This window comes from Haliotis rubra, unplaced genomic scaffold (genome assembly GCF_003918875.1).
Source record: "Haliotis rubra isolate DU_JTF1 unplaced genomic scaffold, ASM391887v1 Scf61, whole genome shotgun sequence".
Classification (NCBI taxonomy): domain Eukaryota; kingdom Metazoa; phylum Mollusca; class Gastropoda; order Lepetellida; family Haliotidae; genus Haliotis; species Haliotis rubra.
In genome coordinates this window covers 2,460,982-2,475,141 of record NW_025767313.1, presented here as the reverse complement: position 1 = coordinate 2,475,141, position 14,160 = coordinate 2,460,982, and the positions used below count along the sequence as shown (strand labels likewise).

General features: G+C 39.8%; 1 protein-coding gene across 1 annotated transcript; it reads left to right on the top strand.

Moving 5' to 3' along the window:
- Nucleotides 1-53: 53 nt before the first annotated feature.
- Nucleotides 54-3,033, top strand: LOC124255800 (cyclin-dependent kinases regulatory subunit). Its single transcript, XM_046689737.1, has 3 exons — nucleotides 54-212; nucleotides 1,562-1,689; nucleotides 2,500-3,033. The coding sequence occupies exons 1-3, from the start codon at nucleotides 154-156 to the stop codon at nucleotides 2,541-2,543; spliced, it is 231 nt and encodes a 76-aa protein (XP_046545693.1). The 5' UTR covers nucleotides 54-153; the 3' UTR covers nucleotides 2,544-3,033.
- The last annotated feature ends 11,127 nt before the right edge of the window (nucleotides 3,034-14,160 follow it).

Genomic DNA, 14,160 nt, shown 5'->3' with positions numbered 1-14,160 from the left:
ACCAATGAGAACAAATGTTTAGATCTTGCCGACCAATCAAATGCAGGGACCGTGTTTGAAAACCTGTCAGATGTCTTCATTCGGTCACTAAACTTGCCAAGAGAGCACAGTGAGGTGGTAGTTGGAAAGTTTCGAATAACCGCGAAACCGAAAATGTCTGCCAAACAGATATATTATTCCGACAAATATACGGATGAGGATTTCGAATACAGGTGAGCATGTAATAATTTACATCAACCTGTTTGAACAAACACCGCTCATAACAAGCACTTGTTGCAACTTGTTTCAAAACAGCGACGGTTTTTTAAATACTGGACTTTCAATGAACGCATGTGAATAGTCAAATAAAGTAAAACAGTCTCCCCAGTTAAACATACATTCTTCATACTAGAGGGGTATTATTTGTATGATCTGTATTTGTACAAGTAAATCATTAGCAGACGCTGAATCGCCTTGGCTCCCAATCAAAGTAGCCCCACGCCGGCGCGAGATTTTGCATAAATCAGATGACATGACATACCCTTTAACAAGAGTGACTGTGATCACCGTGGATGCTTGGAAACATGTTCCGAACGCTAGATATGATGAGTGAACTTGCAAATTTTGATACAAAGTTGGAAATCTTATAACACTTCTCCCCACATGTGCATGTCAGTAAGCTTCTGACAAGACAGTGATAATAGCCTGCATGCGTTGTCCACTAAAAATTGCATGAACTGGTGAATTATTACTAGATATAGCTCCAAGATAATTTTTTGACCCAATAAAAGTTGAACCCAGATGTGTTATCTTCAGCTGTTCAATCACGTTGGGTTTCGCCTGCATCTCCTCCTCTTCTCCCCCCCCATTTTAAACAATGTGGAATATATTTATTCAGGTAATAACATTAAATGGGGAGAGGGAGAGATATGTGCGGAAGTCTTTCCACAATTGGTAGCATAATTTCAATAGCATATTAGCAGTGCCACAACTTGTGATTATGATCCCTACAGTCAGCAGAAAAAATTCCGCCCGTAACCCGTTTTTTATCATTCTATGCCTGCGATTTATTGTAAGAATCGATGTTTTTTATAGAAAGCCTATCTTAACCCCAAACCTAACATAATCATAATGCTGAATTTAAACCCCAACCCCTGGAAATAATAATAAATAGAATACATTTCAAGCGGGTGTGGCGGAACTCTAGCCCAGTCAGCAACATCAGACAAACAAGTTGTTTTTTATAATCTATCTGACACAAACTTGGCATCGCATTGTCTGTCTTACTGATTTAGTCTATGGACATCTTGTCTTCTAGTCTACAGACACTTATGCCTATCATGGGGGGTCCAGATGCTATTTTGCATGTGATGTATTGGTCAGGGTGGACTGATACCCCATATAAAGCAAAAAGGAACCTAACCCAGCTTAGAATTTCAGTGTTTCTCTGCATCAACCTAATTATAGGATGTAGTGACTCTTGTGACCATGTTAGTCTCTCTGGCACTGTTGTCATAATAAAATGAAAGTACACAACTCGGATGTTTCCACTTTAATCAGCAGCAATATGACTTTGTTACAGACACGTAATGCTTCCCAAAGAAATTGCCAAACTTGTGCCAAAGACTCACCTAATGTCTGAACCAGAGTGGAGAAGTATTGGTGTCCAGCAGAGCCATGGCTGGATACACTACATGAGACATGAACCTGGTAAGCTGTTTATGTCCTCAAAAACGTTTTGAAGAAATAGCGAAGGGAAGATATGTCCCTTGTGAAGTAAATCTGTTATGAGTTCCAGCATGAAGCATTGATATTGTGATCCATTGTACATTGCAAATAGAAATGATTGTAACTGCTTCTGCAGAAATGAAAAGAAGTATTTTCTGCGTAACATTTAACAGGACTGCAGGGATTTACAGGATGCAAATTCCTGCGTCCTTAGCTCCTATATGCATAATAATTGACAGTGGACACAACAAAATATATTAGCGCATCCACAGGGACTCAGAAAAAGTCTAAATACTTGTTGTAAAAATTCCAATCAAGTGACGTTATCACTGAGTTTGCTACTAGCTAGGTTATGGTATTTGCAATTGAATTACTGTAACAATGTGATGATACACAATACAATAACAGTATTAGTAATAATAGTATTTAAGTGTCTGGGAGCCCCCATTTTGTTGTCCAGGACCCCTGAAAATTAAGAGTGTGAGTCCCAGGGACCCTCAAATACAGGGCTTCATGTACATCCCTGGGACAGGAAGACAAACATTTGTTTCGAGTAGTCAAGAAATTTAGTACTTCTTCAATTTATAGTGAAGGTCTATCCATTTTTACTTGCTCATAGATTCTTTCATATTCTAAAAAGCTATTATTGTGTACAATTCATAAGAGATCTCTATCAATTTTATTGATGAAGCATGTTCATGATCTGTAAACTGATTTTTATCTTCATGTTATTTAATCACTCATCAAAATCCCTTTTCTTCCAGAGCCTGCACATACTACTATTCCTTCCAGAGCCGCTCATACTACTATTCCGACGGAAACTGACCTCTGCATGATCACACATCGTCCCCATTTTCAACGCCCACATTTGTACATACTCAATTCACCGTCATGCGATCGATCTACCTTCAATCAGATGCCGTCCCCGTACATCCAGCATCTGTGGATCTTCCGCCACAGACAGAATTGTTGCATATGCTCCAGCAGCAGGGCAGTGCTATATCCCAAGTCCCGAACATTACGTTATACATAAAACCTCCACTGTGAAGTGAGCATTGACATTAAGATGCGGTTCAGTTCCAAGTGACATTCTATAATGTGTGGACTACAGCAGGTTACAAGGTATCAGTCTCTCCAGTCTTTCATGGCATACATGTTGCAGTGAACATTGTGTTCAGAGTCATACTAGAGTGTATTATGTGTCATTCCTTCTGAGATCTTTGTTTATTGTGTAGATATCTTTCATGTCTTTTTTCCTAACTCTTATGCTCATTCTTACACTTACTCTATTTTCTTCGAGAACTCAGAATAAATGACTTGTCTTGACTTTGATTTCATGTCCTATATTATATGTTGATAATACGTTTGTCGGCTGAAAGAGCTGTTAAAAATTGACCCAACAGAACTTTACTTGACCTAACAGTACGTGTCACCTTTGACATGTGCTCATGGGGACATGACCCGTAGAAAACTCATAATTATGTCAAATTGTTGTATTATCAGAACAGTCTAACAAACCCTAGTATACGGTCGCGTCATCTGTCCTTTGTGCGACCTATGACTGTCCAATCAAACGCGGGACAGACAGATTTAACCAATCCGACAACGGCTGCTATTTTTAGGGTTCGGCGGGACTTGCAGTTCCCTTTCAAAATCACCAATGACAAGGTTAAATTTTTTAATTCTTTCAGAATTCAGTTTGAGTTTCTGTGTGAAGTGTTTTTGGATTTTCTCTTCCCAGGTCACCAACACTTATCTCTCTAATGAAAATCTGCATAAAACAGATGTTTGACCTGCAGTATATACACTTTAACAAGGGGTTTCTGATGACATGGTTACTATTAGCTTATTTACTTTCTGCAAGATGACATCCTGGAATATTGACAAAAACTCTTATTTTCAGCGACTCTTTACTCGCTGTTTAAGTGTTGTGAATAATGGCATCCTGTGTGTATCACTCAGAAGCGATTGTGCGAAAAATAGCATTCAGAATCATTCGAATACAAACATTTTTGAGGTAAAAGTTCAAACGGTGTTCTGATTGGTCAATTCAAAAGGTTAGGTGACACGACCAGCTTGGGTTTGTTAGACTCAGTATAGCAGTGAAACAAATAATACTGAGCCTAAGTTTACTTAGACTGAGTATCAGAAACTCTTAATGATAGTGTTCCAATGGGATATGCAAATTGATAGTTTCATGTTTTGCTCCATTCTCTTCCCACAGGTTATTTGTCATACCTTCCTACGAACCTGTTCTAATACAGCCATATTTCCTGGTTCTTGTAAAATCCCCTATCGGCCAAAAATCGCAACACAATCATCTCCCTTCTTTCTATCCAATCAGAACACGTTACATAGACTTAGAGCCTACCTGACTAATACAAGCAAATGTAGGGCCACAAATATCCTTTCTCTGCCGGGGACTTGTGTTGATGTGACACAAAATACATTTAATGGCTATAGCTTGTTCAGCTTGACCTGAGCTACTCTACATATGCATGACCCGGGAGGTCAAATGGCAGGTCGGGTTAACTTCATTAAAAAGGGGAGCAGAGAATGTTATTAATGTTGCGTTCGTACGAAGCATGCATACATGGATTCGTTACAGAACTTGTCCTGGAAAACAATACTTCTGAGAAAACAATCATTTCATGTTTTAATTGAATTGTTTATACAGTCATATGCTATCTAGTTTGGTTTACTAATTTTACAACCTCTCGGCTGTTGGGACATGTTGACAATCAACTGACAAAAGTGCACCCCTTCACAGGGTTCCAGATAAGGGCCGTATCGGCGTATGTACGGATAGAAAATATGCACGATACGGTAGGAAATATTTTGGAAAACGTAGCAGATACGCACCACAGCAGTGGCATACGGTCTTAGAATCATTTAGTCGTATTTATCGGAAAAAAGCATTGTTTTATTGTTCATTGACCTGTTTACACAAGAGTAGCAATGTTGTGGTGCATATATGAAACGAAACACAAGATTACTGATACTCCAATAATTTCCATTTAGTACTCTAAATGGACTCTTAGGTTTTCCAGTGCTCATCTGGAGCCCTGCCTTCACAATAATAGATCCAACCAGTTGTGACATGGTCACGCATTAGTATTCACTTGATCAGGTTAAGCTGAACAAGCTGTAGCTTGTCCATTGTCAACGAGGGCGATGGAGAAGCCATTGATCCGCCATCACATGACTGAGTTCTGTTTAGAAGAAACGTTTGCGCATGTGCATAGTTTTCCCGAAGCATACAGAAATTACTGAGGCTTTGTAAAATGATCACAATTGAAACATTGCTGATTGCACAACTAAATCTGATTGCAACGAATCGAATCATGAACACTCACACCATGAAAGGGCTGTATTAGAACAGAGGTTCGTAGTAAGATATGACAAGTAACCTCTATGGGGAAAAGAATGGTTTTGCTCTGGCATTATATTTTGTAGTGTTTAGTTTACAAATGAGGAAACTGTTTTGGTTTCTTTGGGTTCTCTGTATAAGTTCATATGCCAAGTGTAAAAGATATGACTTTGTTTTTGTATTGTGATGTGTGGGTACTATACTGAAGAAAAGGTTGTGGGTCAAGCTGAAAGGATGCAAGCAACTGAGAAATGTAGAATTGGTTCATGTACATTGAGATGGACAGGTGATGAAGGTATAGTCACATGTATTTTCCCTCCACAACTTTCAAAATCTCTCATCTATACTAGGCACAAGAAATAGGGGGGCCCCCCCAAGTGGAATTTATAGTAGAAACAATGCTACATAAAATTTGCAAGCTTATTGCATTCAAACCCAGGGCGGGAATCGCCTATGGCTGACACCACAGTCAGCACCATGTTACCTTTACATGATACACGTGCATTCTAGACTATAAAACTGACAGTGAGCGTGTCCCACTATCTCTTGTGAAAATGCCACCTCAAGCGTACCTAACAGACGCACAGAAATGGCAGGCCATTGGCTTGATAGAGGGTGGACAATGTCAGATTAGGGTTGCCTGGTTCTCCAGGAAGTCCAAAAGCCTCAATTCCCATCTCATCAACCTTTACATTGGGAGTTAAAATGAGGACCGGTTGAGGAAGACGCCCTAAAACCACCCCCAGACAAGACAACTTCCTGAGAACTATAGCTCTGAGGAATCGATTTGTCACAGCCCCACATTTGAAAAGGGAAATCTTCAGAGCCACAGGAACACGGATTTCAAACTCTACCGTACGAAACAGGCTCAGGCTCCGTAGCAGAGGTCTAAAGTCAAGACATGCATTCAAAGTGATGATGACAGCTAACCACAGACATCTGCATTAATGATGGTCAGAGGTGGGGAAACCAACAATGGGGACATCTGATGTTTAGTGATGAATAGTCCTTTTGTTTTGTGATTCACGGATGGACGATTGCGTTTGTGGCGATGCCGGGGAGAGCGCTATGTGAGACCCATGGTACAGGAACACGATTCTTATGGAGGCGGCTATCATGGTCTTGGGAGGAATTTCTTTCAATAGGACTGATTTGATTCTTGTACGGGGTAATTTGACAGGACAGTGGTATATGGACGAGGTCTTCCGGCACACGTGGTTCCAATGGCTCACAGGGCATGTCGGAACTTTGTGTTTCACAGAGCTGGTGATGCCGTGAACTTCTTGCAACAACAAGGTGTTACAACTTTACCCTAGCCGGCTAAATCACCACAACTATCCCCTATTGAACATATGTGGGATGTGTTAGGTAGTTCAGTGCGTCTCCGGGACACCGCCCCAGCAAATCTTGATGTGTTAGGTAGAGCACTGCAGCAAGAGTGGCACTTGATTCCAGGGGCAACACTTTGGCGGTTGGTGTCCAGCATGCCTGCAAGGTGTCGTGCGTGTATTGCTGCTCATGGTGGACACACTCATTATTAAGTATATCTGACGTTCTTACTGTACAGTTGTGCTGATTAAGTTATACATACTTCACAAAGTCAAGTGGTTACTATATTTTTGGTGCCTAGTATATTAAAGAATGAAATCAATGTGATTAATTACAGGATAAAGTACACATTTGAGATCAATAATTCTTGTGCAAGACATTTGGAAGGGATCATCACTGAAGACATTGCACAAATCATTTCTAATGATCCTTCATAGGACTTATCACTTATTATACATATTCTGTGAATCATTTCTAATGATCCTTCTTAGGACTTATCACTTATACATATTCTGTGAATCATTTCTAATGATCCTTTTAGGACTTATCACTTATTATACATATTCTGTGAATCATTTCTAATGATCCTTCATAGGACTTATCACTTATTATACATATTCTGTGAATCATTTCTAATGATCCCTCATAGGACTTATCACTTATGATACATATTCTGTGAACCGTTCTAATGACACATCCTTTCATCAATCTAAGGGTGGAGGGGTAGCCTGGTGGTTAAAGTGTTCACTCATCAGGTTCAATTCCCCACATGAGTACAATGTGTGATGCCAATTTCTGGTGTCATTCCCCGTGATATTGCTAAAATTGGAGCCAAGCGTTTTAAAACTAAACTTGCTCACTTTTCATGAATTCGCAGAGCTCCAGATAAGATTTAGCTCATGTGGGTACTGTACTCACTGTATATTTTTGGAGTGGGTATTTCATTTTCCGTTACCCACTGCTTTCAAATATGTGCGTATTTCAGTCATTTTACTCACCTAAGTATTATGTCATTGAGTAAGTTTACTAAGCAGGTATGTTCTGCCTTATGTCATACCTAATCAAAACCAACTTAAATATACTGGCCACATAAAGAAACTGTGCACACAGAAAATATAAAGATAGTCAGACTGTCTTTATACATAAATAAAGGTGTGAACATAGCAAGTATTGGAGACAATCAAACACTCATGCAGGTGCCAGGCGACGTGACGTCATTGATGGTGGCCTATGGACTTGCAATGTGTTACTGCACGTGCAGCCTGTGCAGCTGCACACATGTAAAACTCAGAAATTGATGTCACTGTCGAAAGCTTGATCTTTGGTCATTCAAACGTTCACAAATTCACATGAGAATTCACATGCACATCATGCCAAAATTAACATCTGCTCAATGGCACGAAACCATTGGAATGGTTCGAGCAGGCATGAGCCAACAACAGGTGGCAGCACATTTCCAATGCCATCGTAACACGATATCTGCATTGGTCAGTTGTTATGGAAACAGTAATGACATCGCCGACCACCCACGTTTTGGGCGTCCCCGAGTTACGACGCCAAGACAGGACAGATGGATTCGAGTGAATAATCTCAGATACAGGTTCTAGACGGCAGTGACCACGTCCCAAACCATTCCCCAGGCCTTCAATGCTCATTTGGTAGCCTATATGCGTCGTCGATGCACTGCTGTGCTTCACGTGCATGATGGTCATACCCGTTATTGACTTTGTGACTTCGACGTATGACCCCCTGCTCAATTTTGAACTTCTGACGTCATCGTTACGGATATTGTTCATGTTCTTTTGACATGTTGTTGTGGCCCGATACTTCAGCTTATAAAGTGTCTACATCATTTCGTCTTTTTCTGTGTTGTATTCCAATTCTGAGGGAATTTTCTGTGTGCAGTTTCTTTATGTGGCTAGTATATAATGGAAATGATTTCATAAAAAATCACTCATCCTATACTGACAGTACAACACTTGTCCTATACTAACAGTACAACTTAATAGCAATCGATGTCTTTTTCATTACGCAAGCAATTTTTTTATAAATATATTCTGTACGCATTTGTTTTACACTTTTTGCGTATCTAACATTTTAAATGCGTAATTGGTACGCAGCAATTATTTTTCAATGCGTAATTTGAAATTTTCTATGCACATTTTACCCGGATACGCAGCTTATCTGGGCCTCTGAATTCAATTCGCGATGACTAGAATAAAATGTGTACCCACAATTTCTCAATAGGGTTGAGGCCAGGCAATTTGAAAGGCCATGGAATCGCTGTAATGTTCTCATTCTGAAGATACTGAATAGTGGCATGTGATGTGAGGCCTGGCATTATCTTGCTGAACAACTCCCCCTGACAGTCAAGGATCAGAACCATGTGAATCCCTTAAGATTTGTTTTCTCTGCACTGAATAGCAGTACACAAAGTTAAGATTTCTGCGCGTTGGATATGGCTTCCTCCTCATCATCATCATCCCCTTTCTCTCCCCCGACACCTCCCCTTTCTCTCCCCCGACACTCCCAGGCCCATTGGTCAACAGGTTCATCTCGACGTTGATAAACACATACTCTTTCTACTCTTCCGTCATGGCACTGAAGCAGAATGATTCGTCACTGAACCATACATGTCGCCAGTTTGTAGATTCCAGAGTTGAACCTTATTGCAACACTGGAAAAGTCGATTGTAGTCGTCGCAGCACAGGGCCGAAATAAATAAGTCAAGCTTTTCAAAAATGATTTTGACTGGTTTGCACCAACACTCTCCTCAAACCAGTCACTGCACTTGATGTTGCAGTTGCTGTGACATCCAAGGTCAACCACTTCGAGGCCTATCTTGCGTAGAATTGGTTTGTTTATATCAGTCCAATAAACGACTGAAGGTACTCTGGTGAACATTGAGGTGACGTGCAACTGTAGATTGAGAATCCGCAGCCTCAAGACATCCAATGGCATAACACTATTCTCTCATTTAGCCAACAAAATGCCAATGAGAGTCTAAAAGCAATTCCTCAGAACTGTATATGCATCTTGCAAACCACTTTTACTCTATGACATTTTCATGCAAGTTGACGCTTTCAAACGTAATCGTACATCGGTTTCTGATGATGCGTTCTTGCTCTGTGCATTCATTCCATGTACACAAGCCAGCATTATAATGGAGAAATTATAACAATCAAACACTAGTTTTGAAAAATATTTGAAATTTCATATAACAGTATCACCTATGTGTTTCTTTTTTGGGAGAGCAGTGTTTTTACTTGAATATTATTATAAATGCAAAATATTTATGGTAATATTTACATCTTAGGGACTGTTCATAATTTATGGCTGGGGGTGATGATTTTTTATTTATATATTTTTTGGGGGGATTCATTTTGTTATGGTGAGCTGGGGGCATCAATTTTGTACAAACGGACTGGGGGTCATCAATTTTGTTCATTAAAATTATGCTTAGAAATTATGGGGGGGGGTCATTGATTTTGTACAAAATTTTTAGAGGGGTCATTCACATTGTACATGCTTCTCCATAGTAAATCATCATCACCCCCCACTCATAAATTATGAACACGGTCCCTTATTTTTTTTCAAGTTTATTTAGAAAAACCAACCTTTATCACTATTTCCATGCATTTGAAGAAGACTGAAGTGAAAAGGATGCAAATGGAAAAAAGGAAAATGGCTTATGGACCATTTGAACGTTTTTGATAATTTTGATACTATTTTAGCATTGCAAAGTTTCCAGTAACCTGCCCATTGGTCCAGATAGGGCGTTTTATCCCTCTCTTGACACAGGAAAGTCAAACCCATTAATCTTCAAACTGAAAAGAAGGAAATGTTGAATAAACCAATGCGACTGAACAGTGATCATGGGTTTTTCAAACATTACTACTTTGGCTTGTGAGTTTGTGTCCAGATCCAAGATTAACCTTCATTTATGTGATCTATGGTGTTGAACATCAGTACCTGCTGTATGGCCACCTCTCGCACGGATAACATTTGCCAGTATAATCTCATACTGGCAGTCAAACGTGGAATTATCATAATCGGAATCGGGTCAATTCCTGCAGTTTTGAATAGGAGGATCTCTGGCTCGAACATGGCGTCCAAGATAGTCCCAAAGATGTTCGGTGGGGTTCATATCAGAGATCCTTGTGGGTCATGGTAATGTTTCAGTGGGGTTGTTCCACTAAAGAGCAGTGATGGCGGAGTACGGTACATGAGGTCGAGCATTGCCATCCATAAATATTGATATAAATTTTCTTCTTTTTTGAATTGTTCAAATGAAATTGTAATTCAAAATTTTGCAGTTTTTATTTATCTAGCCATGATGAGAAGAAAATTGTATATATGAAATGTTCTATAGGCCCATGGCTTCCTCATGCAGTACTGAAATAAGATTGATTGAATATCGATGACTGGCAAGGGGAGCGTTATAAAAATGTGGCAGGATGGTGGATGCAGTACTTGCTGTTGATAACGTTGATCACTGAGTGTCCATGGTCCTGTATCCTACTTACAACCATACTCCATGCCACCCCATGCCATTACTGACCCACCATCAGGTGATCTCTCCTGTGGTAATGGTGGAAAGTAGTACTCCAGTCCATCCGCATGAAGCATTGGGTTGCGTCTTGCCAGAAGAAATACGACTCCTTCATCAAGGTCTTGGTGGATCCTCTACCCACCGTAACATATTACTGTTAAATATCAATCAAACCGCCTCGGTCGACCAGAGATATATATACTTATAAACATTTTCTTAGGACAACGTGATTGGCTTATGGTGACTGTTTTGGTTTTTAGACAGGTGTGGAGTGCATGCATTGCATAAGAACCACTCATTTCAGGAACAGACCTCAAACAGCAACAGTAACTAGTTCAAGGGTCAAGTATGGGAAGCAGCATACGCGATCCGATGACGTCTCCAGACTACTCAACACCGCTGTCGATCCCCGTATATGGCGTCGCTCATGGTTGCACACAATCTGTCGTTTTTTTACATTTTGAAGGTCATCCACTGCGTGGACGGTTTTGGATGCTGTTAGTGACCTGATACCGCTCCAGCAGTCGGTAGATTGTCCCAACATTAACATTAAAATGATTAGCTACCCTCCGTGCAGTCGAGCCAACATGCAGTTGTCCCAAGGCTTGGTTCCTCTGATCTCTCGTAAGTCGCGGCATGGCGATTCATGTCAAAACAAGAATGATTTCAGGCCAGTTTGGGACTCACTTTCATTGGTAGGGTTGTCATGATATGCACGTGCATTTTCATCGTCATACAGAACCTTTTACAACGTCTGCCTTTTTAGATACGTTTGGTCGATATGCTTTTTTTATCAGAAAACACACTGATGTTGGTAATAACTGTCAATTTGGATTGAAAAACATGTTAACAAAACGGTACAATCATAATAAAAACACCACCTTGCAAGAACAAAATGTTGCATTTGGTTTGGAAAGGTGACGTTTCTTTTGCGGTTCAGTATATTTGGGATTATACTTTCTCAAAGTTTGTGTGCTGGCGAGGGTTCGAATCTCTGACGGGACTCAACCTAACAAAAGTACTAGAATCTGTACTGTACTGAGAAAGCAGTCATCCCGAATATAACATGTTACATTTGACCACATTCCAAATGACACTATGTATTCACTTAAATGGTGTTCCAAGCATAATTTAACCTATAAGATAAGATATAACTTTATTATCCCGGAGGAAATTCTTTTCGTATCAAATACGACCTCAAAATGAATATATACAAAATTCACAAAAATATACACAATAATTACATGCACAAAATGAATGCTGATGATTCCATATCATTAACCACATAGGTAAAGAGGCTGAGTTAGTAGTTATCGCATGCATGGTGACTATTCAAAAACATTTGTTGCATTAATAACACGAATACTGTCGTAACTGGCGTTTGGGCTTCAGTAAACCCTACCACCGTTACCCATTAGTTATGGTCGTTCCACATATTCCTGGGAGATGGTAGCTCTGGCGCTCCACTCGCTTGGTCGTTGCAGGATGCTAAGTCCAGGAGTGAGGGGTCGGACGACCGTGACTCCCAACTAGCCACATAACATTCATGTACTGGCACACATACATTCATAGATAAACGCAACACCAAGTTTATACTCACATAGTTTTTACTCTGGCTCAGTCCATCTCTAACTACAACTTCATCAACAGACAGGATAGGCTCGTACCACACAGGCAACTGAGTGACGTGGACTGGCTTCGGTCACTTAAAAGCGCGCACCACTCGCTCAGTGCCAAACCTATCTTTTTATATGGTTCGAGCCTGGCCTGATCCTGATCACCTGTTTCAACCCATCGTTTTGATTTGTTAATCCTATATCCGTCCCAGTACTCATGAATATTATGATTGGAAAATTATCGGTAAATACAGTTCGGTAACTCTCCCCTTTTTATTGATCTATTATTGGGTTCTGTCTCAAGCGACGTATATATTTCTAACTTACGACTAACGCCATTCTCTTCAGACTTTCTGTCTCCCAACAATGTCTGGGCGTTATCCACCATGAGCCAAACTGTAACTCTATATACGGAGTCCGATGTAATTCTCTTACTGATTTAGGGATGCATTTTTTACCTTATAACAATACTGGATGGTATGAAGGACTGTCGAGCTCTGTTTGTTTTAAGCAAAGGTACTTGGAGGCGGCGTCCAGATGGAAGTAGTTGTAAATGGTGAGATAAAATACGTGAACTATCAAATCTAATTTTAGTTGCCTTTTTGACAATCTGGCGCTCATAAATAAAGGGAATATACTCGACAGACACTCCAGTAATTTTGCTGGCAGTATTAACAATTTTGAAATGTTTGTTTTTGTTGCGAGCAGACAGACCACCATACCAGCATAAACAATTGTCATTATGATTTTGTGAATAGAAAAGCGGCGAAGAAAATAAAGTCGCTGTTGGCCTGTTTTGTAGATGTGATCGATGTGTTTTGAAAAAGAAAGTTTTGAATCTAAAATAACACCGAGATATTTGTAAAGGTCCACTCTTTCAATTTCTGCATTATTAATTATAAGAGGACGTAGAAGTTCCTTATTTCTCCGAAAATTAACCACAATTTCCTTAGTTTTCTTTACATCATAAAAAAAGAAAATTGTCTTTACACCAAGATATAAAGTTTTCAATGCCTTGACGATATTTATGTCGGTGGCGGCGTCATCTGCGAATTTCAGAGTAAACACATCATTTAATGACAAGTAACAGTCATTGGTATACAAAATGAAGAGTAAGGGTGAAAGAACACAGCCCTGTGGAGCTCCAGTAGAGGTTGAGAGAAAAGAAGATTGATAGCCATTCACACTGACATACTGAGTTCTATGTATACCATGCATGAACTCTTTAACCCATTTTATACTGTTGCTATTAACGCCTAGATTAAACCGTTTACTCATCAAATAGTGTGGTTGGATGGTATTGAAGGTGGACGAAAAACCAATAAAGAGGATTCTTACATAGTTGTTACAAGTCTCCAGATAAGAGTCAATATTTTGCGGGAGGTTAATGTTGCGTCCTCCGTCCCACGCCCTGGTCTATATGCAAATTGTAAATGATCTAGCAAATGACTTACATTATCAAGTAACAAGTTTTTGATAACTATGTTCATTGCACATCTCATTGCTTTTGTCATAGTTCATACATGTTCTATCTAATCAGTCAGAATGACTATGTCAACCGTTCAAAATATATTATATATATATAT

Coding starts and splice junctions, on each gene's coding strand:
- LOC124255800 (XM_046689737.1), top strand. CDS start 154: ATGTCTGCCAAACAGATATATTATTCCGACAAATATACGGATGAGGAT. Junction 213..1,561: donor GATGAGGATTTCGAATACAG/GTGAGCATGTAA, acceptor ACTTTGTTACAG/ACACGTAATGCTTCCCAAAG. Junction 1,690..2,499: donor CTACATGAGACATGAACCTG/GTAAGCTGTTTA, acceptor TATTCCTTCCAG/AGCCGCTCATACTACTATTC.